This window comes from Bidens hawaiensis, unplaced genomic scaffold (assembly GCF_021521415.1).
Source record: "Bidens hawaiensis isolate Kalapana, Puna unplaced genomic scaffold, B.hawaiensis_p1.1 tig00064928_1, whole genome shotgun sequence".
Taxonomy (NCBI): Eukaryota; Viridiplantae; Streptophyta; class Magnoliopsida; order Asterales; family Asteraceae; genus Bidens; species Bidens hawaiensis.
In genome coordinates this window covers 14,877-37,752 of record NW_027501589.1, presented here as the reverse complement: position 1 = coordinate 37,752, position 22,876 = coordinate 14,877, and the positions used below count along the sequence as shown (strand labels likewise).

The window sequence follows — 22,876 nt, the reverse complement described above, 5'->3', positions numbered from 1 at the left end:
CACGGTGGCTCCTTCAAGACCTGTGAACTTTGGAGGGTTACCCGCGTTAAAGGATTTAATGTTATAACTAGAGGTGTTGGTATTGTTTTGGCTCAAGGCTTGGGCTATCGCGGCGGCCATTTCCTGGGAACGTTGCTGTCTACGCATGCGCGAGGCTTCTCTTCTCTGAAATCGGCGAGATAGCGGAGGCATTCTATAAAAATTTTAATTTTAGTTAATATCTTGGCTTTAGCGCAAAGTTTTAATCTTATAAAGCTTGGTTTCACGGAGTCAGTTACTGTCAAAAGTTAAAGTAAAATAAATGACCCTAAATGCAGACTTAATAAAGGTAACAAATTCGAATCAAGAATCGACAATTCATGTATCACCATGACTTTCCGAATTCCCAATTTAAAATATACGAGCAACGAGTATTGGAGATTGACGATTCATGTATCACCATGACTCTTCAATCTTCAATATAAAATATACAAGAAAATGAGTATTGGAGGTTGACAATTCATGCATTACCATGACTTTTCAAGTCTCCAACCTCAGAACATAATCGTAAATGGAAATTGAAAATCAACTATTCATGTATCACCATGACCTTTCGGATTTTCAAATCCAACAAACGAATATGTAAGAAAAATCAATAAAAATCGAAATTCAACAAAAATCGAAATATCGCGAAATAAAACATAAGATCATATACTGCGCATGCGCGAGCATATTCATAAATAACGAGTAACTAACAATAAGCGCGCAAACATGAGATTTCTCTCATGCGCGAGAAGGGACTCTTAGGTATTCTAGGCCGTTACGTCTAACCACCTATCCTAAAGTCAACGAGCTCTGATACCAATCTGTAACACCCCGACCAAAGGCGGATTATACATCGGGGCGCCACATATTGTTTCATTACTCGTGACACTATTGGGTGTCAATATTTAATAAATACATTCATTCGCGCACGCGCAGGGTAAACACAAGATAACATAAATCATCATAAATCAATATATTATAAGGCAAAATATTAGAACAACAAATAACTTGTCTTGATACATTTTAATCTAGGTCCAAAATAAAGAAAACTTCTTATGTGTCCACAAGCTCCAAAACAGCTACTGCAAACCTGAACATGTGTTAAAATAAACGTCAAACACTTGCGTGTTGGTGAGAAATCAAGTTTAATACAATACATAGATAACAATAAATCTGCGCGCAACACGTGTATGTCTGGTGTTTAACAAGGGTGCAATCAGATTGTGATCAAGCCTAAATAGATCATAGCTCATAGTTCATAGTTCAATCCGTGCTCCCAATTGAGCACAAAAAAACGAGAAAACATCTGTGCAAGTGTAAACAAAGAAAACCGTAAACGATAGGTCTCCCGTGTTCATCTAATGGATCCATGAAAACTTCGGAATAGGCCGAACAAAGCGGTTAATGATACACACATACAAATAAACAGCCAAGTAAACGTCCTCAACACATGGGATACTGCGCGACTAAAGTTCATAAACAAGTTTAAGACTCTAAGTTTGTACGAACACATGAACATCCCAAAACATTAAAAGTAAAAAGGGATTAGATACGAGATTACTCACTTGATAAACGATGCGGTGTAAGATAAAGCAAGAACCAACTTTAAACAAGCACAAGTTAACCTATAAATAAGATTATTGTTTTAATGAATTGATTTAAGTCTTGATTATAAGTTAGCATAATTAATAAGTAAATTATTATATATAATATATATATATTACCGGAAAAGCAGGGCAGAACAGGGAGGAAGACGGAGGCAGAGAGGGAGGCGGCAGAGAGCAAGGAAAACAGGAGAGATTAAGTGTTTTGTGTGTGTAGTGTTAAGAAAATATTACTATTATTATTTATAGAGAAAACCCTAGGAGACACAATCCCTAGAAAAGGGGAAAGGATCTCAAGACAAACAGAACAAGACAAAACAAAAGATAACAAAAGATATCAAAAGCAAGTAAAAGATATCAAAAGATATGGCAGCTGCAGGGGGCAAGATAAAGCTGTCAGGGAACAGTAAAAAAGCATGGGCGGGTCAGATAAAGGTACTGGTCAAGCATGGCAAAAGCAGATCTCAAAAGATAATGTCAGTCACTTTATCTGCCAACCAATGGGGTTGGTGCGCATGCTGCGCCAAAAGTGGCTTTTCAGACATAAAGCAGATTAGGTCAACAGCTCAAAAGATAAGACAACACAAAAGCAACGGCTAGATTCAACAGAAGAAAACTCAAAGGGTTCAGCGCGAGAAGGCTAAGGCGCGAAGGCAGACACAGAAGGTCAAGAGAGCGCGAGCGCGAAGGCAGACAGAAACAACCTTAACGCGTCGCGGAAAGAACTACATTCCTAAGCGCGTCGCGGGAAGAATCATATTTCTTAGCGCGCCGCGGGAGGAACTAGAATTCCTAGCGCGCCGCGGGAAGAACTATAATTCTTCGCGCGTCGAGGGATGAACTAAGATTCTTAGCGCGCTGCGAGAAGAATTACAAATCCTTAGCGCGTCGCGGGAAGAACTACCGTTCTTAGCGCGCTGCGAGAAGAATTACAATTCTTAGCGCGCTGCGAGAAGAGTTCGTCTCGCGTATCGCTGAAACAGGTGGTCTTCACGCAGGATTCCTTGCAAGGGGTCTGCGCAGACAACCTTAGGCGGGAAGGAACAAAAGAGTTAGAAGAAAAAGAGGGAAACAAGGCTTAAGGGCGGGACGGCGACAAGAGGGAAAAGAAGGCGGAAAGAGAGAAGGAGAGGGACGGGACGGCGGAAAGAAAAAGAGAGAGAGAGGCGGGAAGGAAAAGTATATTATTATTAAAAGTAAAATATAAGTATAAATATTAAATCATAAAAGAAAGAGATCGGGTCGGAGAAACGGGTACCTGGGCCGGGTCGAATTCGGGCAGATGTTACACATAAGGCACTAACTCTTATACTTCAGTAATGTCACCTGAAGAAGGAATGAGCAGGGCGGGAATATTCCCGCCCAAAAGAGCCAGTCCGTACGCTTCTAGAAGATCTTTTGTACTATACCTACCAAGGTATGGACAAATAGACAAGATCTGACAAAAGCAACCCATGAACCAATCACAGGGTGACAGCTCACTGACAATAGTACGAGGAGGAGCACGCTCCAGTACAAAATGTCGCTATTAGCCGCTGCCTACCCACCAACTCCTATCATGGCACAAACGTAGCCCATAGTTGGTGGAAAAGGAATATTATATACAGCTGGCCGTACCTGCTTGGAAACCTACCTTCGGCTATAAATACTCCAACACCTTGGAACGGTATCATCATCTTCTCTCTAGCTATTTCTCTCTATATACACTTATATTCAGATCAACCTAGTCTGATTCTCACGCCGGAGGGTGGTCACAAGGAGGAACCCCCCTTTCTCAGTGACGAGCTTACGGTGTCTGTTTTGCAGGTTGAAAAGAATAACCATCTTTGCCGGACCTAACCCTCGTGGGAAACATCTACTTAACCCTAAGATTATCCTTAATCTGTCGGGGTCACTTAGTGTTTCTTCATTGGCGCCATCCGTGCATTAAGCTAGAACTCTTCTTTTTCTCAGTTTTTTCAAACTTCTGGAAAGATGGTTAAGGTTACTCCGATGCCAAAGCCACCGGGTAACCAAGAAACTTCGGTAACCACAACCCCAGCTACTGGGGGGGACACCGGTGAATACACGATTGTTACGAACACTACCCCGGTTACCCAAGCCGGGGCAAGTGCAGTAAACAATCCTCTCCTGGGATTCATTGATACCCAGTTAGGGAGACAAAAGACGAGACTTCCCCGACAAACACCAGAACAAGTTAAAGCTTGGGCGGAAGCACGTCAGAAAGAATTCCAAACCGAGTTGGACGAACGTTTACGTTCACTCCAACAGGCCAATGACAAATTCGGAAGCACTCGACAACAGCTCAACATGAGCAATGATTGCGAGTACGTGGATGATGAATATTGGGAAGAATCTGACAGTGACGCAAACCCACGTCATAAGACGAAAGGGAAGCGTAAAGAAGCAGACTTCCACTCGAGAAGAAATTTCGAAGAAACTTTCGAACCAAGGAACACGGGGGGAAACCCACGTGACTTCTCCAAAACTTTCAGACCAACTGTTGCGAATGCGGGAACGTCCAAATTTTCAAGGGACATTGCGGAAGCAATCGCTCCAAAGAGTGCCAAACAGATGTCCAACATAGGCATTTACGATGGCATATCTGACCCGGACGATCAAATGAACAGATTTACAGCGGAGGCAACCTTCAGTAATTGGACGGAACCCACATGGTGTTACATGTTCCAAATGACGCTCGTCGGGGCAGCCAGAGCGTGGTTTGATCGTCTACCGGTCCACCACATCTACGATTGGGCAGACTTCCAGCACAAATTCAGCCAGCACTTCAGTCAACAAAGAAAATATACTGAAGAGCAATGGACGATCCTCAACTGCATCCGAGAGGAAGACGAATCTTTGCTAGACTACATCACTCGCTTCAACTCAAAGAAGCTAAGTCTGGGCACTATTAGCGAAGATCTTGTTCGCGCCGCTTTCATCCAGGGCGCTGAGTACCCAGAGCTCATCCGCACGTTGACAGGTAAAGACGGCATGCCACCCACGTGGGATGCCATCATGACGGCAGCTAAACGCTTTGCCGAAACAGAGAAGCAACTGGGTAGAAATCTTCCCCAGAGCACAAACCTCTACACCCAGAGAACAAGAGAAAATAACGTCCGTACCGCCCGACAAAACAAAAAGAGGAAGCTTGGTATTTGGCAGTCAAGGGTAAACTTTGACACCTCATCCAGCTCTCGCCCTCTCTTAGGCGGAAGAGACAACATGCAGTCGTCGAACCGGAATCCCAGATGGACGCCACTCACCAAAAGCGTCACCGAGATATTTGCCACCGAGAGGCTCCCATGGCCAAAGGCTCCAATAATCCGACAGCGTCAAAGCGCTGATCAGAGCAAATCCTGTGATTTCCACGGGACAAAAGGCCACACCACGGAGGAATGCACATCCTTGAAGGATGTCGACGAAACATTCGTCAAAGATGGGAAACTTACACACCTCGTGGCGTCAATCAAGAACGGAGGGAGGAAAGACAATCGGTACAAGGGCAATGGACGGAAGCCCGTCGACATCAGCATTCACATGGTTCAAGGCAACATCAGAGAAAGAACGACGAACAACAGAGCCAAGTGCGTGGAAGGAAGCAGAAGTGCGCTTCCCGCGTGTGCCAGGGGGGCCCAACAAAGAAGGTCCCATAGTCATCAAAAGCCAGCTGGGGCACTACATCACCTCCCGCACCCTTGCTGATAATGGCGCTTCATCAACGATCATGTATAGGCAGTTCTTCGACAAGCTAGACGACGAAGACAAGAAACGCCTAGAAACAGTTTACGCCTCGATGGAAGGGTTCGACGGCAGCACAAACACCCCCTTGGGAATCCTATCTTTCCCCGTCACTCTCACGGACGGGAAGTACTCCCGCACAGAAGACGTGGACTTCGTTGTAATGAGGAAGCCACACCACACATACGACATTCTCTTCGGGAGAGATGGGATGGCAAGATTTAATGCCGTGGTGTCTTCGGTCCATGGTATGATGGGATGGCCAACAGCTGAGGGCGTCGCTGTGATCACGGGCATTCCCCAGGTATGCATCGCATCTGTCTCATCTAAACCCAAACCAAAATGGCTAAACCAACCACCTCTGAGTCAGAAGAATGGGCCTTCAATGGCAAATACCCTGACCAGGCCGTTACCATTGGCCCAACGATCACTAATCCCACACGCACCTTACTCAAACGCTTGTTGCAAAAAAAATGCCGACATCTTCGCGTGGACACCAGCTAACATGACTGGTGTACCTCGAAGTAAGGCTGAGCATAAGCTCAAGTGTGACCCGGCGTTTGCGCCGGTCATACAAAAGCGTCGCGTAATGGGTGCTGAGCAGGCTAACGCGTGTAGAACCCAAGTCAAGGAACTCCTTGACGCAGGCATCGTACGCGTTAGTAAATATCAAACATGGGTTGCAAATCCCGTCATGGTACCAAAATCCAACAAACAATGGCGCATGTGCATAGATTTTAAAGACCTAAACAAGGCATGCCCCAAGGATTGTTACCCGTTACCCGAAATTGACCTTAAGGTAGATTCATTAGCACCGTTTCGCCTTAAATGCTTCCTTGATGCGTATAAAGGGTACCATCAAGTCCACATGGCTGTTGACGATCAGGATAAAACCGCATTTCGGACGCCCGATGGCACATTTTGTTACCAAATGATGCCATTCGGACTAAAGAATGCCGGATCCACATACCAACGCCTGATGGATAAAGAGTTTCATGACCAAATCGGGAGGAACTTGGACGTTTACATGGATGACTTGGTCATCAAAAGCCTCGAGCCAGAGGCGATGTTGAAAGACATCGAAGAAACTTTCAACACGCTCAGAAAGATAAACATGAAGCTCAACCCGAGCAAGTGTTCCTTTGGGATGGAAGATGGGAAGTTCTTAGGAGTCATCGTTACCAAAGATGGCTTCAGAGCGAACCCCGAAAAGGTTGAAGCCATTATGAAAATGGAATCACCTACTATCTGTGGAGTACACGCAGGTCCACGCGCAGTTGTAGCTAAGCTAAACAACGCGGGATACTTTTGGCCGGGGATGCACACGGATGCGCTGCCTACATCAGAAAATGTAGGTCCTGCCAGCTCTACGCACCCAACACGCATCGCCCGAAGAACGAACTTGTTCCAGTCACTTCTTCATGGCCATTCCAGAAGTGGGCCATCGATGTTACAGGCTGTTGGTACATAGATGTCAGTAGTTCATATGTATAAAGTCTGTAATTGAGTCTGTAATATTGTTTATGTAATTGTTTGTGTAACAGCGAAGTTGACAAGTTCGCTTAGGCGAACTTGTTAACCGAGCGAAGTTGTTGACAAGTTCGCCTAGGCGAACTTGTTCAACGAGCGAAGTTATTGACAACTTCGCCTGAGGCGAAGTTGTCGTGTATTTAAGTAACCTACGGGTTACTGTTTAGAGTTCGGTTTTTCGAGAGTCTGTTTGAGTGTTAGTGATAGTGTGTGATCATTTCACGTGTCAAGTGTCTGTAATAGACGTGGTTCGAGTTATAATATAACGTGGTTTCGTTTGTATCGTGTGTTCGTGTTTTACGTATTCTACGCTCGTATCTACCCACGAAGGGATTCTGCACCTGCGTAGATAGCGATATCCCGTGTACGATCCGTCCAGGAACCTACAATTGGTATCAGAGCCTTAGGCTCTTATGCTATGGTTCGAGATCTGCGTTTTGGTGTTTCTGGCACGTTTCTGTGCGTTTCTGGCCGAACAGCGCCGTAGGCGAAGTTATTGTTCATCAGGCGAAGTTGCCGTCACTGTTCGTAGGGTTTCAGCGAAGATATAAGGTCTGGCGAAGTTATGAACAGGCGAAGTTGACTTTAGGCGAAGTTGACTTTAGGCGAAGTTGACTTCTCGGCGAAGTTATAGCCAGGCGAAGTTATGGACAGACGAAGTTAACTTTAGGCGAAGTTAACGAGAAAAAAAAAAAAAAAGAGAGTATTTTGGTGTTTTCGTCTGTATGGACAGGTGTACACGATTATTGTGAGACCGGAGATGTTGTTCCGTCAACGAGTGAAACTTGTTATCTCTGGGTCTTACGTGTGAACAAATACGTGTCAACTCTGGATATGGAGTTGAGTTTGTGAATGGGATATTGATTGAAACTGGATATTGACACATATTTGGGTGTTTGTGGGCAATGAAATTGTTGTTGTTCGAGGTGACCAATTGAAGAAAGTCAAATTGAACTGAAGGTTTTTGTCATTACTGGATTGCGGTCAGAGCATATTATTTATGTTACTTTCAAGGCGTTCGAGAATTGGATCCTGAAACGTGATGCTTATTTATTAGAGTGAAAATTCTGGAACAAGTTGGATTTAATCGGGAACTAAAGTGTTTATGTTCTTGATCGTTATCCCTGGTGATTGAAGATGCTTCGGATTAATTAATGGTCATGTGTTAGATTCTGTCAAAGTGGTTTTGTGATGAAATTGATCACTTGATGTTGAGTAGTTGAAGATTAAACCTTATCGTATGCCGACGAGTTGGTGAAGTTGTGGAGGAAGCCCAACTTCACGTGTTGGTGAAGTCAGATGGACTCACGTGATTGGTTGAGATGATCTATTGGCACGAGGATGCATGCATTTCAAAGACCTCAATCGTTATAGTCGGAGAAGCTTACACTGAAGGGGAGATCTGATATGGAAGACGCTGGGTGACTGGTAGATTTGTGAAGCTACAGGACAGTTTCAGACACGGCTGGTTGATGAGCAAACAGAAGATCATCAGTTAAGAGGGAGTCTGTTGGTGCATGTTTTGTAACAGATGATCTTTTGTGTTTGTTAGAATTGAGAGCAACGGTCAAAGGGGAGACTGTTGGTGCATTTTGTGACCGTCGCTATAGGACAGTTGGGTATTTTGTGCATTTTGTGACCGTCCCACAGCAGCAGAGAACGTTCAGTTCCTAGTGGTAACCATCGACTACTTCACCAAGTGGATAGAAGCAAAACCCCTAGCCCAAACAACCGCAAAACATATCAAAAAATTTATTTGGGAATTTATTATTTGTCGTTTTGGACTTCCACAGAATTTGGTGAGCGATAACGGCACCAACTTTGCTGACCAGAAGCTACAAAAGTGGCTGAAAGAGCTTCAAATCACCCACACCTTTACCTCAGTGGCACACCCGCAGGGTAATGGTGAGGTGGAAAGAGCAAACAAGAGCATCGTCGACGGCATAAAGAAAAGACTCTTGGAGCATAGATCCGGCTGGGTGGACGAAGTTCCACATGTTCTTTGGGCAAACAGAACGCTGAAAAAAGCAAGCACGGGCGAAACCCCATTCAGCCTCACCTATGGCACTGAAGCCATGGTTCCAGTCGAGATCGGTCTACCCTCACCAAGAGTCATAACCCAACCAGAAGACAATGATGCGGAAAGACGGTTAGACCTTATGCTAACCGAAGAGCGCAGAGACTTGGCCGCAGCGCTTGAAGAGAACTACAAGCGACAAATGCAAAAGTACTACAACACGCGGGTGAAACTCTGCAACTTCAATGTCGGAGACTACATACTGCGTAACAACGAGGCTTCGAACCAGGAGCTCCCAGGAAAGCTGGCCCCGGTCTGGGAAGGGCCATACATTATTAAAAAAGTTATGGGAAAGGGCGCATACCGGCTCGAAAGGCTCGATGGCACCCCCATCCCAAGAACATGGAATGGAGCTCAATTACGCAGATGCTACATGTAGATCTATTCCAAACTTGTAACGAACAGGCCTAGAGCCACTTTTAATGGAAATGATTCTCCTTATCACATTGATGCTGATAGCCTCACCTTTATACTTATGATCTGACCACACTGATATGCCGGTATTCACCGCATAAATGAGGGAGGAAGTAAGTCATTGCGTGTGGAAAGCGGCACAACCCGCATAAACACGAATAAACAGTAAAAATTTCTAAGGGAAAGATGAGGAAAACCTTCACGCAGGTCAGATATAGATGAAGTTTTGTCATCCTACTAAGTGAAAGTGACGGTCCTACCCGCACAATCATGATAAAGGAAACAGAACATTAACCTATTATCTGACACGCGCCGAAAAGTTAACTTATTTAAAACACTTAAAAAATTGCTAAGTTAAAACTAAAATATGCATGAGCAAATCATATAATGTTTATAAGGCAAGGCATTAACAAAACATTTATATTCACGATAAAAGCTGTTCAAACATTACAAAATGGCTAGGTATCTACCCGCCTACAAAAAGTGAAAATCTATCCTAACGGCTTGGAGGAATCTCAAGATTCAGGCTTCGGGACCACTCCCTCCAAATCCACTTGAACCCGCACCATCAATTGGCTGCGGCTGTTCAAGGAAAGCTTTGAGAACAGCTAGCCCGTCATCAGCAGCAGCAACTTCACTCACCTTTTCCACGACCGGATGAGAGAAAGCAGCATACTGGTTCACAGCTTGGTCATAGGCAGCCTCAGTATCAACATCATGTAGAGGAAATCTGGAAGGCGAGATGCCTTTCTCTGCAAATTTTAGGCCAAGTAAGAAACCAACTTTCTCTCCATCCTCATGAGAAGCGTTGAGGGCTGTGCTCATGGCATCATCATAGGATGTGTTCGCGAAAATCCGATGCACAACCTACAAAAAAAAAAACTTTTCTAAGTATAAAAAAAAAGCAAGGCAAAGAATAATGGAGCTATGCGTACCGGCGGCAACGCTTCTCGTTGAAGCCAATCCTTATTGGACAGAGCCTCTTGAAGGGTAGCTTGAGCTTGATCGCGTGCGCGTTCGGCCTCATTCTTGTTTAGGTTGGCAAGCAACACCTCCTTGGCAGCAGCCTCCTCAACGCCTTTAAGCTTGCGCTCAGTGCGATCAAGCACACCCTTCTGATCCAAGAGCTCCTGTAGCTTCTTGGCGTCCTCCAAAGCCAAAGCCTCATGAGCCTGCTGAAGCTTCTCCAGTTTAGCTTTCAGTTCTTCATTCTCAGCACGTAGAGGCTCAGCAACAGCTTCAGCTTTTGTGGCCCTTTCAGTCGCATTACGCGCAGTTTCCTTAGCCAACCTAAGTTGTTCATTAACAACTTGGGAAGCCTTGGAACGGGCCTCATGCCTAGCTTGCATTTCGGCCTCAAGATCCTTGAAGGCCTTTTCTCTCTCAGCAGCGGTGGCGGCAAGCTTCTTGTTTTCTTCCCTCAGCGATCGCACCTGAGACCCCTCCAAGCTACGCGCAGTCCTTAACTTATTGTTTTCATGACAAAGTAATTCAACACGCGGCTGCATCCGGGCGAGTAGAATTCGGAGCTCGGTGGACAACCGGCCTTCCTGGTAACTAACCATTGCCTCCCCCAATGCACCACTTGGAGCGGCATGGCGCGTCCAATCGACGCAGTCTGCAGCCGTCCTGAGAGTCGTTCCTCGGCGGATATTCCACCTTGGGGCATAGACCTCATTGGAATCTGAAACTGCAAAAACAAAAAAAAAAACAGTTAAGAAAAAATGACAAGGATGGATAACAGGCCAAAGTAACCCCACGCACCTGTAGGGTCGATAACAGGCTGATAGCCGCTAAACCCATCACCCGAACCTGAAGGATATCCATCCAAGAGGTCAAGGAGATGGGAAGGAGGCAAAGATCGGACCCCCTTATCAACAGAGGTAAGTCTAGAGGTCCCAACTCTAAATATACCTGAAGAACCGGCCAAGGACGAAGTAGTCGTTGACGCCGAATGTGACACCGTAGAAGCCACAAAGGTAGAGACCATCGGAGATGAACTCATTTGAGATGAACTCATAACCGTTGCAGCCGCTGCAGATGAGCTCATGGAAAAAGTCACCGCCGGTCCGGTGAATGATGTAGTAAATATGGCACTGACGGCTGGCGAAGAAGTTGAACTGCTCAACGCAGCAACGAAAGTAGACGCCATCGTCGGCGCAGCAGCCATGATAGACGACGTCATTACCGGAACAGTTGCTTCAATAGTAGAAGCAACAGAAACAGACGCAGCCGTCTGGGTCATCGCCTCGGATAGGTTGACCAAACCTATCGTCGTGGGTCCTGAACCAACTCCTCCCGCACCACTCTCTTCAAAAACAGATAAGTCCACTTCTGCATAAAGAAAAACCTTAAGATGTCAAAAACAAAGGCGGAAGGAGATGCGGAAAAGGTACACAAAAAGTACACTTACTAGTTTTCTTGATCTTGAAAGCCCTGATAGGCGGAGATGGACCCGATGAAACTGGCCTCTTCACGCCAGTTACCTTCGCAATGATTAGCGGCTCGGAAGTGACAGTCGTTGTCCCAACCTCTGAGACAATGGTCTCGTCACCACCACCAAGGTTCCTCGCCGCCTCCTCACTCTCAGTCTCGGAATCGGACTGATTCCCCAAGTCAACGAAGGTAGCAACCTTCGTTTTGTCCTTCACGCTAGCCGCCTTCTTTTTCCTTACAATAAAAGGCCCATCTGCGGATCCCTCATCAGAAGATGACAAGATCAGAGGAATTCCAGCAGAAGTGTGAGTGTGAAGAGGACGAGGATTAAAGAACTCATTACCTGGCCGAGTGGCGCTTAAAATCTCATGGCCTGGCGGGTATACCTCTACGAACCTATCCGCAGTTTTCTCCAAAACGGGCAACTCGTTCTCATCAAGATCACGAGTACCCAACCGCGATGGACCACCAGTCTCCCGCGGGTGCAAAAGCGACTGTAAGTCGTTCCCCTCTGAAATAAAAATGATAACAATGTTAGAAGGACAACCCTAAACAAACACAAAAGACGGGGCATACCATAAGAAATATAGTTCAAACCGTATTTAAGAACGATGGGTATTTGCGGCGTCCCATACCCGGCATCCTTCCACACGCGACTCATCCCAAGCATGACCATCCCAGACTCCGCGAAAGCGATAAACAGGAGTCTGAATCTGGTAAATCTTGGTGAACCACTCCGTCTCCTGGTAATTGGAAGCCGGAAGATTAGGAAGTGCCCTCCCATTCTTGAACGACATCGCAATGGGAACGACACGAGCGGAAATGTAGAAAAACTCACGCTTCCAAGAGCGAAGACTACGCTCAGTAGTACAGATCTTCAAACCCTTGATCCGAGTGACAAGGGTATACCAACCCTGGACGCACCTCCAGGTATAGAAGGTCATCAGGCGGTCGACTCGAGGCTCGATATCCAAAATACGGCACACCCATTCGAAATGGCGAACTTTAGCAATTGCCATTGGGTGCACCTCTGTCAAATGAACACCGTGTTTCTCCAAAACACGGTATACGAACTTTGTTAATGGGAATCTTAGATTCCCATATAGGAAGAACGAAGCGTAAACCCCTATCTTGCCCTTAGGGGCGTCGTATACCGTCTGGTTGGTCTCCGGGAACTCCGGCTCATAGGCCTCCAGCATGAATTTCTTGACGATGTAATTGTATACATCGACAGAAAGAGTACACTGACACTCGCCAGCAGTACTCTTATCGTCCTTATCGGACGTTGACGTCGGGTTCTCAGGGAAAACGTCGGACTCTTCGACGTTAACCTCTGGGTCATGAGAAGAAGAAGACATTTTTTAAATATTAAGGATGAAAGAAAGCGGTTTCAGGAGAATGCTCGCCGGAAAAGATGAGAATTCGCCGGAAATCGCTTAAAAGAAAAGGAAGAGTGAAGTGAAGTTAATGGACGAAATACACCCTCTCCACCTTATATACTCATCGCAATGAATGCGATGAATTTAATGCGGATGAGAGAGAAAGCGTAGGAGCAATGACACGGCGACACGTGGATAAGGCAAGCTGGCAACAGATGTCAAAAAGGCGCGTGCCATAAAACTCGCGCCCACGCGCCTGAAAAAGCGCTCAGATTGACCGCATGCTGTCACGTCGTCACAACTTCCTGCACATCCTGAAACCGTCAGAAGACGCCAACGTCCTCTCAGCCGTTTGGACTGTCCTTATCCTTTCACCAACCCTCCGAATTTCAAAAAGATTCAAAAGTATGAGGGAATATACCCCCTTACCTTGGAAAGCAAGAAACCATAAGACAAGTGCGGGTACAATGTCAAGGCGAAACCCTTCACATACTTAGCACTTGCAGGGAATTGAAGCCAAGAAGATCGATCTTATGGGCCATGCTTGCGGAAAGAGAAATAACACCCCTGCATGGCGGGAACGTTGAGAACTAGATTGTTTGAAGCTTCAAGGTGGAATTAGTTGTTTAACATAACTGATCACTATGTCTAAAACTACCAAAACCTCGTGGAGAATCTACACAAGTGAAACTCAACTCTCCCGACTTGCGAAGAGGTTACATACCTACCCGCATCATACCCAAAGATCAGGCAGAAAAGTCGGGAATTTTCTGCAAGTGACATTAGGAAAACTGCGGGAAGAATCCCCACGGAGAACCTTAAAAAACGAAAACCCCTTTTAAAAGCCTTTGCTTAAAGTCCAAAAGTTTCCCTCACTTATTAACAATTCATGAGAAGAACAATGGACTGGGGGGACTTGAAGAGGTAGGTTCCCGCAAAGCCCAGTTGGACCCACAAGACTCACCTTGAAGAGGTACGTCTACGCAAAGACCAACTGGATCCGCAGAACCCACCATGCTCAGAGAGGTGAAGACCTTACACGCAGTAAGCCAGCTGTCCCCGCAGGAAAGCCTCCCTTGGTACAGTACCCTGCCTGTCCCCGCAGCTGTGGATACAAGCCAAGAAGGAAGGCTACCCGCACTAACAGTGAGGCTACACGCATAAGGCACTAACTCTTATACTTCAGTAATGTCACCTGAAGAAGGAATGAGCAGGGCGGGAATATTCCCGCCCAAAAGAGCCATTCCGTACGCTTCTAGAAGATCTTTTGTACTATACCTACCAAGGTATGGACAAATAGACAAGACCTGACAAAAGCAACCCATGAACCAATCACAGGGTGACAGCTCACTGACAATAGTACGAGGAGGAGCACGCTCAAGTACAAAATGTCGCTATCAGCCGCTGCCTACCCACCAACTCCTATCATGGCACGAACGTAGCCCATAGTTGGTGGAAAAGGAATATTATATACAGCTGGCCGTACCTGCTTGGAAACCTACCTTCGGCTATAAATACTCCAACACCTTGGAACGGTATCATCATCTTCTCTCTATATACACTTATATTCAGAGCAACTTAGTCTGATTCTCACGCCGGAGGGTGGTCACAAGGAGGAACCCCCCCCCCCCTTCTCAGTGATGAGCTTACGGTGTCTGTTTTGCAGGTTGAGAAGAATAGCCATCTTTGCCGGACCTAACCCTCGTGGAAAACATCTACTTAACCCTAAGATTATCCTTAATTTGTCGGGGTCACTTAGTGTTTCTTCAATAACCTTATGAATTCTATCTTACTTTTGCATTTTTTAATTCTTTTTGAACAACCGTTGAGGTCTCCGGCTGTATTCGTTAAATTGTATTGTCTTCAAAATATTTAACTTTGCTGTTGCTGAAAATTATATGTTTATTATATATAATATATATTGTTCTTGAGAAAATGGAAGATCTTTGTGGGATCTTATGGAATAGCTTTTTAAGGACAGCTGAGGGGACAAAATACCACCCTTCGTGCTCTCATATGTCGGCTTCTAAACTCGCCTTTCCGAACTCTATTGAATTATTTTCTTAAAGAATGCCAGACTTCAACGCACGTTGAGGCCAGCCCTAATTTCCAAACAATTCTCTCTCTCATCACATTTTCCACCAACCCAAACCTAAACATAAGCCTATCTAATACATTTCAAATATATATCGGTAGCCCCTTAATGATTTTATTTAGAGACTTTCTTTAAAGAGGTAAGAGATATAGTGCGTTTGATTCATTAAAAATACACATCTTAATGATTTATGAAACCTCTTAACTGTTAAGTTTCACAAACATATTGAATAATTGATCAGATGCCACCTGTTAATCAGTCAATATGATTTATCACAAGATTGTCAAACAACTTAACTTTTTGTTATCATATAAGCTAGCTAAAGTTTAGGTCCCCATTTTAAAAGGTTTAATTGTTTAACGTCTCAAACATTAGTATGTGTGATTATGTGTCTTTTAGAAATCATATACAAAAAACATGTGTAATTATATTCTCATGTTTCAAATTTCTAAGCAAGTTTTTTCTTTACGAACCGCACTACTATTTAGCATGCAATGTATGATAATAAAATTGAAAAGGAACTATATATAGGACATGTGTTGCTTCTTTGTCCTTGAACTGACTAATTGAGGAAATATATCTAGCAATGTGTGATAACAAAATTGAAAAGGAATTGTATATAGGACATGTGCTGTTTCTTTTCTTTATCAATGAATTGGTTAATCGAGAAATAAAGTATATAACCACTAATAAAAAAATGAGCACCACTTGCTAGTTTTATAACTTACATTTTTGGCAAATCAGATATTGTTTTGTTCTGTTTTGTTGTAAACATGGAAGACATACCATAGGTAATATTGCCTTGTCCTAATATCACCAACGTGTTTTGATGTCTTGGGTATGGATATGAGAGACCTGCCTAGCTAAGCACGTTTGAGCATGTGGAAGCAATCAATGAGTATGTCTTGAGAAGTTCCCACTCTGATAACAACAAACAAATTAAGCTGTCAAATCCTTATGGACGAATCAAACAATATTAATTGGTTGCTATGTGATGCCGGATGTTAATTCTTCGTTGCGGACCCTATTGTTGGGGTACGTTGTGGAGACTTTGGCAACAGTTAACGTCTCTAGAGTCTGATATAAGGGCACCGTCGACCCTAATGTTGTTTAGGGCAGGATTGATAATGGCCGGTAACCGGATCTCCAGCAAAACTGTATTTGTAGATCGAGTTCGTTGGCCTTAAGTTTCATGTATTAGGCAACCCTAACCTTTAGTCTATAAATACAAGTCTTTGTAATTGTAACACTTAACATTTCAATAATATTGTCTTGCTATATGTCAGATTAGATCGAATCACGTAAATTAACACCTATCAGTGTCTTTTATTTCCTTATTTTGTGTGTGTGCAATTAGTGCCGAGTTACTTTAATCTAAAATAATCTCCTTTTAACAGCTGGATATCCCTAACAGTGGCCAACACCTATCAGAGCTAGACTAATCTTTTGTAACTTTATACAATAAAAAAGAAACAAAATTACCTTTTGAAACTTCACAACAACAGTAAACCAAGGATATACAGAAACCCCATTGACTATGATATATAGTTAGTCTAGCGGACGAGAAGATTAATTAGAATATGAACAAACAAGAGAATTTGTACCCTAAGTTTCTTTTTCATTGTTTATTAACACTAACTAGAAACAAATCACAAAGAATATTACTAATTTCATACAAACCCGGGGTGCATACTCAAAGGGCTAGTTGCCTAGTTCTACTAGGCCAAGTCCACATTGAAAAAGAAGTGTACTACATGTTTTTTCATGACCGGACTGGAAACCAGAGATTTTATGTAACACAAAGCAAAGCAAGGTACACACCCTTGTAATGGTAATTTATTATATGAAAACAAGAGGGCAGGTGTGGATTAGGAGAAACGACGCTGATTCAGTTTTGTTAATTTCCATTGTCGTTCGTGTTGTCTTTTACATTTATTTTGTACTTGTCTTTCTTTGTTCCAGACTTTGGCTTCTTGCTGAAGTTAGTTTAGTTTTTTAAATATAGTGTGGTCTTTCAGAAAAAAAAAATATATTTTGGTTGTAATGAAAATGACATATTTTTGGTAGTCATACTAATTATGAGTTGTACTTTGCAATGCATGAGCTTGGTCCCATAGTGGACTGCTGATGTCAATCACCCATTTAACTCAATGATTAGCAATTAACTAATCTATAGTCAATGCTAACTAACACTTTTGAAACCTTATAAAGGGCATTGTTCCTCAGTTTCCTAATCATTTCAAAACCTCTTCTTTATTCATCGAAAGTACAAGAAAGAAAAAGATGGAGTCTTTTGGAAGCTTCTCTAGTGAAGAATGGCACAGTTTAGCCAGGATGTTTAGCACTGATGAAATTTCTGATCAATGTGGTCTTGGTTTAAACTTTGAAATCCCTAACATCCTTTTGTCTGTTAGTGATGAATCTAGCAATTTTGACTCATTTGAGCATTTAGTTAATGCTTCTGATGATGTTAACCCTAATTTCCAACATTTTTTCTCTAAAGAAAACAGCTTTAATGGCAGTGATGCTAGTAATAGCACAATCTCCCTCTCATATGAGAGTTTCCCATATTGCCCTTCTAATATTGTTCTTCCATCATCAAATGATGTTTGTGATCAATCCATCAATTATTATAAAATGAATGAGACCAACAACTCATGCCTACCATACTTGGCACAAGATGAAGCAGCACTTGTTTCCAGTAGGGAAACCCCTAACAAGAGGAAGCATAAGACACCTGATCCGCGGTATGTGGTGGATGATGAGGTCAAAAATCAGAAAGCCAAGAACACCACGAAAAGAAATCGGGTTTCCAGAGAGAATGTAAGTCTATTATTTTATTAATTTATGTGTCATTGTGAGATTGTGGAATTTGTTATTTATCTTCAAGAACATGCGATAACATAAAATATTAACCCCATTGATTAAAATCTTACAGAATCTTGTTTTGTATTTATTGTTTATAGAAAACAAAGATGAATGTACAATCAAAGAACAACCAGCTGATAAATCACGACGCAGAAAATGCTTACAATAATAACGGGGAAAGGAATGAGCAAAGTTCTAGTTCTTCTAGCTCCAATGATGATTGTAATGGAGCTCAAGATATGGATTGCACGGTTAATCCGAATGGAAAGACAAGAGCGAGTAGAGGAACCGCAACTGATCCGCAAAGCCTCTACGCAAGGGTGCGTACTATATATTTTCCTTAAAACTATAGATTGTGCAAGAAAAAGTCCTTAAAATGAAAACTATACAATAATATGTTTAAATCATTCGGTTTTTGCACTTCAATATGTAATTCATATTGTAGACTTAAGAAGATGTTAATTTTGCAGAAAAGAAGAGAGAGGATAAATGAGAGATTGAGAATCCTTCAAAACCTTGTACCAAATGGTACAAAGGTTGACATTAGCACAATGCTTGAAGAAGCAGTTGAATATGTGAAGTTCTTGAAGCTTCAAATTCAGGTAAACTAATAAAAATAATAATTTAAAATAATAGTCATTCATCAATAATAACAGCATAATTTTGTTTTAAAGGTTTCATTAACTAACTTTGATTTTCTTTGTAAATTTCTTGTAGTTGTTGAGCTCAGATGACATGTGGATGTATGCTCCTATAGCTTACAATGGAATGGATATGGGTCTCTACCAGAAGATTACACAAAATATATAAATTTAATTAGTTTTGAGATTTTAGTTTATTAAGGATGCTAAATAAAAAAGAAGATGAAAATATGAATATATAACTATATACACCATGACTTGTAATTTTATTATGTGATTATAAGATTCATATATATTCAGAAATATTTGTCAGATTTCGCCTTAACAATCACCTTAATAGCATTGGACTACACGTCATTTGGTTTGAAGATTCAATAACATTTGTCAGATACGAATATCATCGAGTATCTAGTTTACTTATTTCCTTTTCACGGCAAATCTACCTTACTCCTACTTTACTCCAAACTAATATACATCATTCCTAGATTTAAGAGGCAAGAGCCTCTACCAAGCGGGCTATTCCCACCGGCACAATTTTTGGATATTTACGTATACGAATGCGACTTCTTCGATATTATGAATACATAAACAAATTTGAGATTAGATTCTGAATTTGTGTATAGATATAATATAGAAAATTACATATTTATTTGAGAAAAATCACTCCATTGAAAAAAGAATTTCGAGGAAAAAAAATACTAGATACATCATGCATCCAACGGACCAACAGAGAAAAAGATTCATATTACAACATTCTTACATGGGCTTAAAAACTTTCTAGTTATTGGGCCTAAGATATTTTTGGAGTCAGTTTATTTAACACAGAAAATGTATTATAATTCTTAATTGCTCATTTTATAACCAGAGGTGCACAAATCAGGTTTTTCAAATACCCGGTTCTGGGTATGGAATCGAGCTCAGGTATGACCGAGTACTGGAAAATTGGGTATTAGTAATACCCGGGTCTGGTTCGGGTCCAGGTATTTTCTCTAAAAATCATACCCTATGCATCGGGTTCGGATCGGGTATAGAACCGGATACTTGAATACCCTATTTTCAGTGTAACATCCCAAAATTTCGATCTAAATTTGACAACTAAGTAAAGTTGGAGGATCAAAATTTTTCCCTAAAATAAGTGTTGGGAAAATTCAAATAAAGAAAATAAAATCATTCTATAAGGGAATAAAGTTATCTTATGTTAAGGATATGGAATAAGGAAATTCCATCCCAAGTGGAAACATTTCACATGGGTATAAATAAGGAAATTAAAACCCATCCCACATGGAAAGTAGTAAAGAAATGGAAGCTCTTTATAAGGAAAAGATTTTCTATAATAATATTCTTATATGCCTAGCATGCACCCAGTGGTCCTAGCTGAGGGTGCGAAGCACCCGACGCGCACGGGCTCGGGCGAAGGGCGCAATGTGGCGCTTTGATGGCGCACTTCGCACGTTCGCATCGCCGCGAGCCGCCTTAGTATTTTTGGACAACGAGAATCAGACTAGAAATGACAAGCTATCAAAGACAGGGACCAAAAGTGCAAATTCTGAAACTTTGTTCCCATCGCGATACGCGACGGGGTAACAATCAACCCATCGCGTAGCGCGATGGACTTGGTGAGTCACCAGACACGTGTTGAACACCGTGTCGACACGTGGCACAATATGACAGGCCACGTGTCATCACCGCATAAGGCGGTGTAAAATGGTCGCGTCGCGATACGCGACGGGCCACAAGGGACCTATCGCGATAGGATCCAAAATCGGCTATAAAAGGGGAGGCCACGAGCTCATTCCCCACACAGCTCTCCACTTCTCTCTAGATTCTCTCTCTAGAATTACTCTCTCACTACCTTGGTTTCCGTGCCGACCCGACAATCATCACCTCGTAATCTGTGCCACCCGAAAATAACCCGACAATCTATCTCGTACGTGCACAACACGACGGCCACCATTTGTTGCCTCGTTTTGTGTGCCAAGCATCGTAGTGCGTGCCAAGCTCTAAAGTTCCAACAGTTTAAACTATAGAATGCGATAGAGAGTGGAAGTACTGCTCAATCAATCTTAAGTAATCAAACTTTGAATACCAGTGCAGGGTTGGGGTTCTGCCTAAGTTATTATTTTATTATTATATGGCTTAGACCATAGTCAGGGGTATAGCCCAAACCTTGATCATAATTATGTTTACATAAGCTTTAAACATACAAAGGATTATAATAGTGTTTCTTTACAACTAAGAAACATCAATTTTACATTCATAAGGAAATATAGTTTCTTCACGATTAAGAAACATAGCATTCATATATAAAGAATATAGTTAAAATATTGTTTCTTCATGTGTAAGAAATATAAGGTTTTACATGCATAGCAGTCAATGAATATTTCTTCTTGAAGAAGAAACAGATTATAGATGTTTCTTCTAAATATTTTATTCAAACAAATGATCAATCAAGGTTTAAAGCTATTTAAACCAGACTAAAGGTCTATAGCCGGATCAAGAAACGATCCAGATATTTATATACCTATTTTATTATAGGTCAATCAATCAGTCAGTCAATCATTCACAATCAAGGTTTCAAACGCACACCGACGATACAGGTGAATACGTTAACCTTTTCAATCAGTCAAAACATATTTTATACTCAATAAGATAAACGAGTCTTTGTCTAATGAGTCAGTCAATGTTTGCATGAGATTTAATGTTCTCTAAAACATTATAATACAATATAGAAAATAAGGCAACTCAGACCGAGTACACATGTGTCTGGATCCAAACATAACTGTTCAGTCCATCAATCAATGGCCAGGTAGGCCACGGGCTAACGGTCATAACTAGTTCTCCTTGTAGGGGCTATACGCATATAGCTCGGGGGAACAACTGTGTGTGTGTAGGGGAGTGGTACAAAGCCCAGATGTGTTCGTGCATCTGCTGAGTGTTAGAGAAAACTATGATTGTATTGTAATTGTCAGTCAAAATATTTTATAGAGTCATACGTGTTCACCAGCATATAGCTGACGTATTTTTCCCCACATTGGAAACATATTAGCACAAGTTGCAAGGAACATAATCATTCATGATGATAGACGCTCGCAAGGTATAGATGGCTCAGTTTTAAACTATTGAATTATTATAAACAAGATTTAAATATGATTTATAAATCAAACACTCGGATATTTATTATTCGGGATGTTTTTAAATAAATTAATATTCTATTCAAATCAAAGTCTTCCGCTAAAATAAACCGCAACTCTGATGTATTTACAAAACAGGTACCAACTATTGGTCACACGCCTAGGCCCTAAACCGGGGTGTGACATTCAGGTATTGAAAAAACCCCGTGTTAGGGTATTTTCGTGCATATAATTCGTTATTTCTGAGCGATTCCAAGGAGAATATGAAGCGTGTGATACAAGTTAGAGCATTCACATCATATTCTCTATATTTTGTATGTGATACTGTTATAATATAGAGGGTACATGATTTAGGGTGTTGTGAGAAGATGAGAGATAAATTGCAATTATTTTTTTGTATATTTGATAAGCTACTGTTAATCCCCCAGTAACTTTTAATACTTTTTGAAATTGGTTGTAAGTGAATGACATATAAATTGTAATGATAAAAGCATAAAAAATATTATTTAATTGAAATTGATAAACAAAATGTATTGATATTTAGTGTAATTCTATATTTGAAGATCAATGAAAGGATGTGAATGCTCTTAAACCTTAGAATAAAAGACAATTCTGACTCCGCTTTATTTGCAGCCAACTATGTGGTTATATACCAACAATTGGTTATACATTGACTAGTATGCTTCTCTCACTCCTTTACAGAACATAGCAATATCTTCAATTGCCTAATCAATTGGTAAGGTTATTGATCGAGATCCACCCACAATAGTATGGGTAATCTAATTTACAAACACAACAAAGACGAATATTGTCGAGGAATCACCAAAGGAAAGCACTGACAACAAAAAACTGACAAATTTATACATGCATCAAGTGTCTTATCTTTTGACAAATTACCAACACATTAGCGGCATACTACCAACAATCATTTTATTA

General features: G+C 42.0%; 1 protein-coding gene across 1 annotated transcript; it reads left to right on the top strand.

Moving 5' to 3' along the window:
* Positions 1–17,117: 17,117 nt before the first annotated feature.
* LOC143604383 (uncharacterized) lies at positions 17,118–18,978 on the top strand. Its single transcript, XM_077080880.1, has 4 exons — positions 17,118–18,123; positions 18,267–18,488; positions 18,639–18,770; positions 18,886–18,978. Exons 1-4 carry the CDS (start codon positions 17,584–17,586, stop codon positions 18,976–18,978), a joined length of 987 nt encoding a protein of 328 aa, XP_076936995.1. The 5' UTR covers positions 17,118–17,583.
* The last annotated feature ends 3,898 nt before the right edge of the window (positions 18,979–22,876 follow it).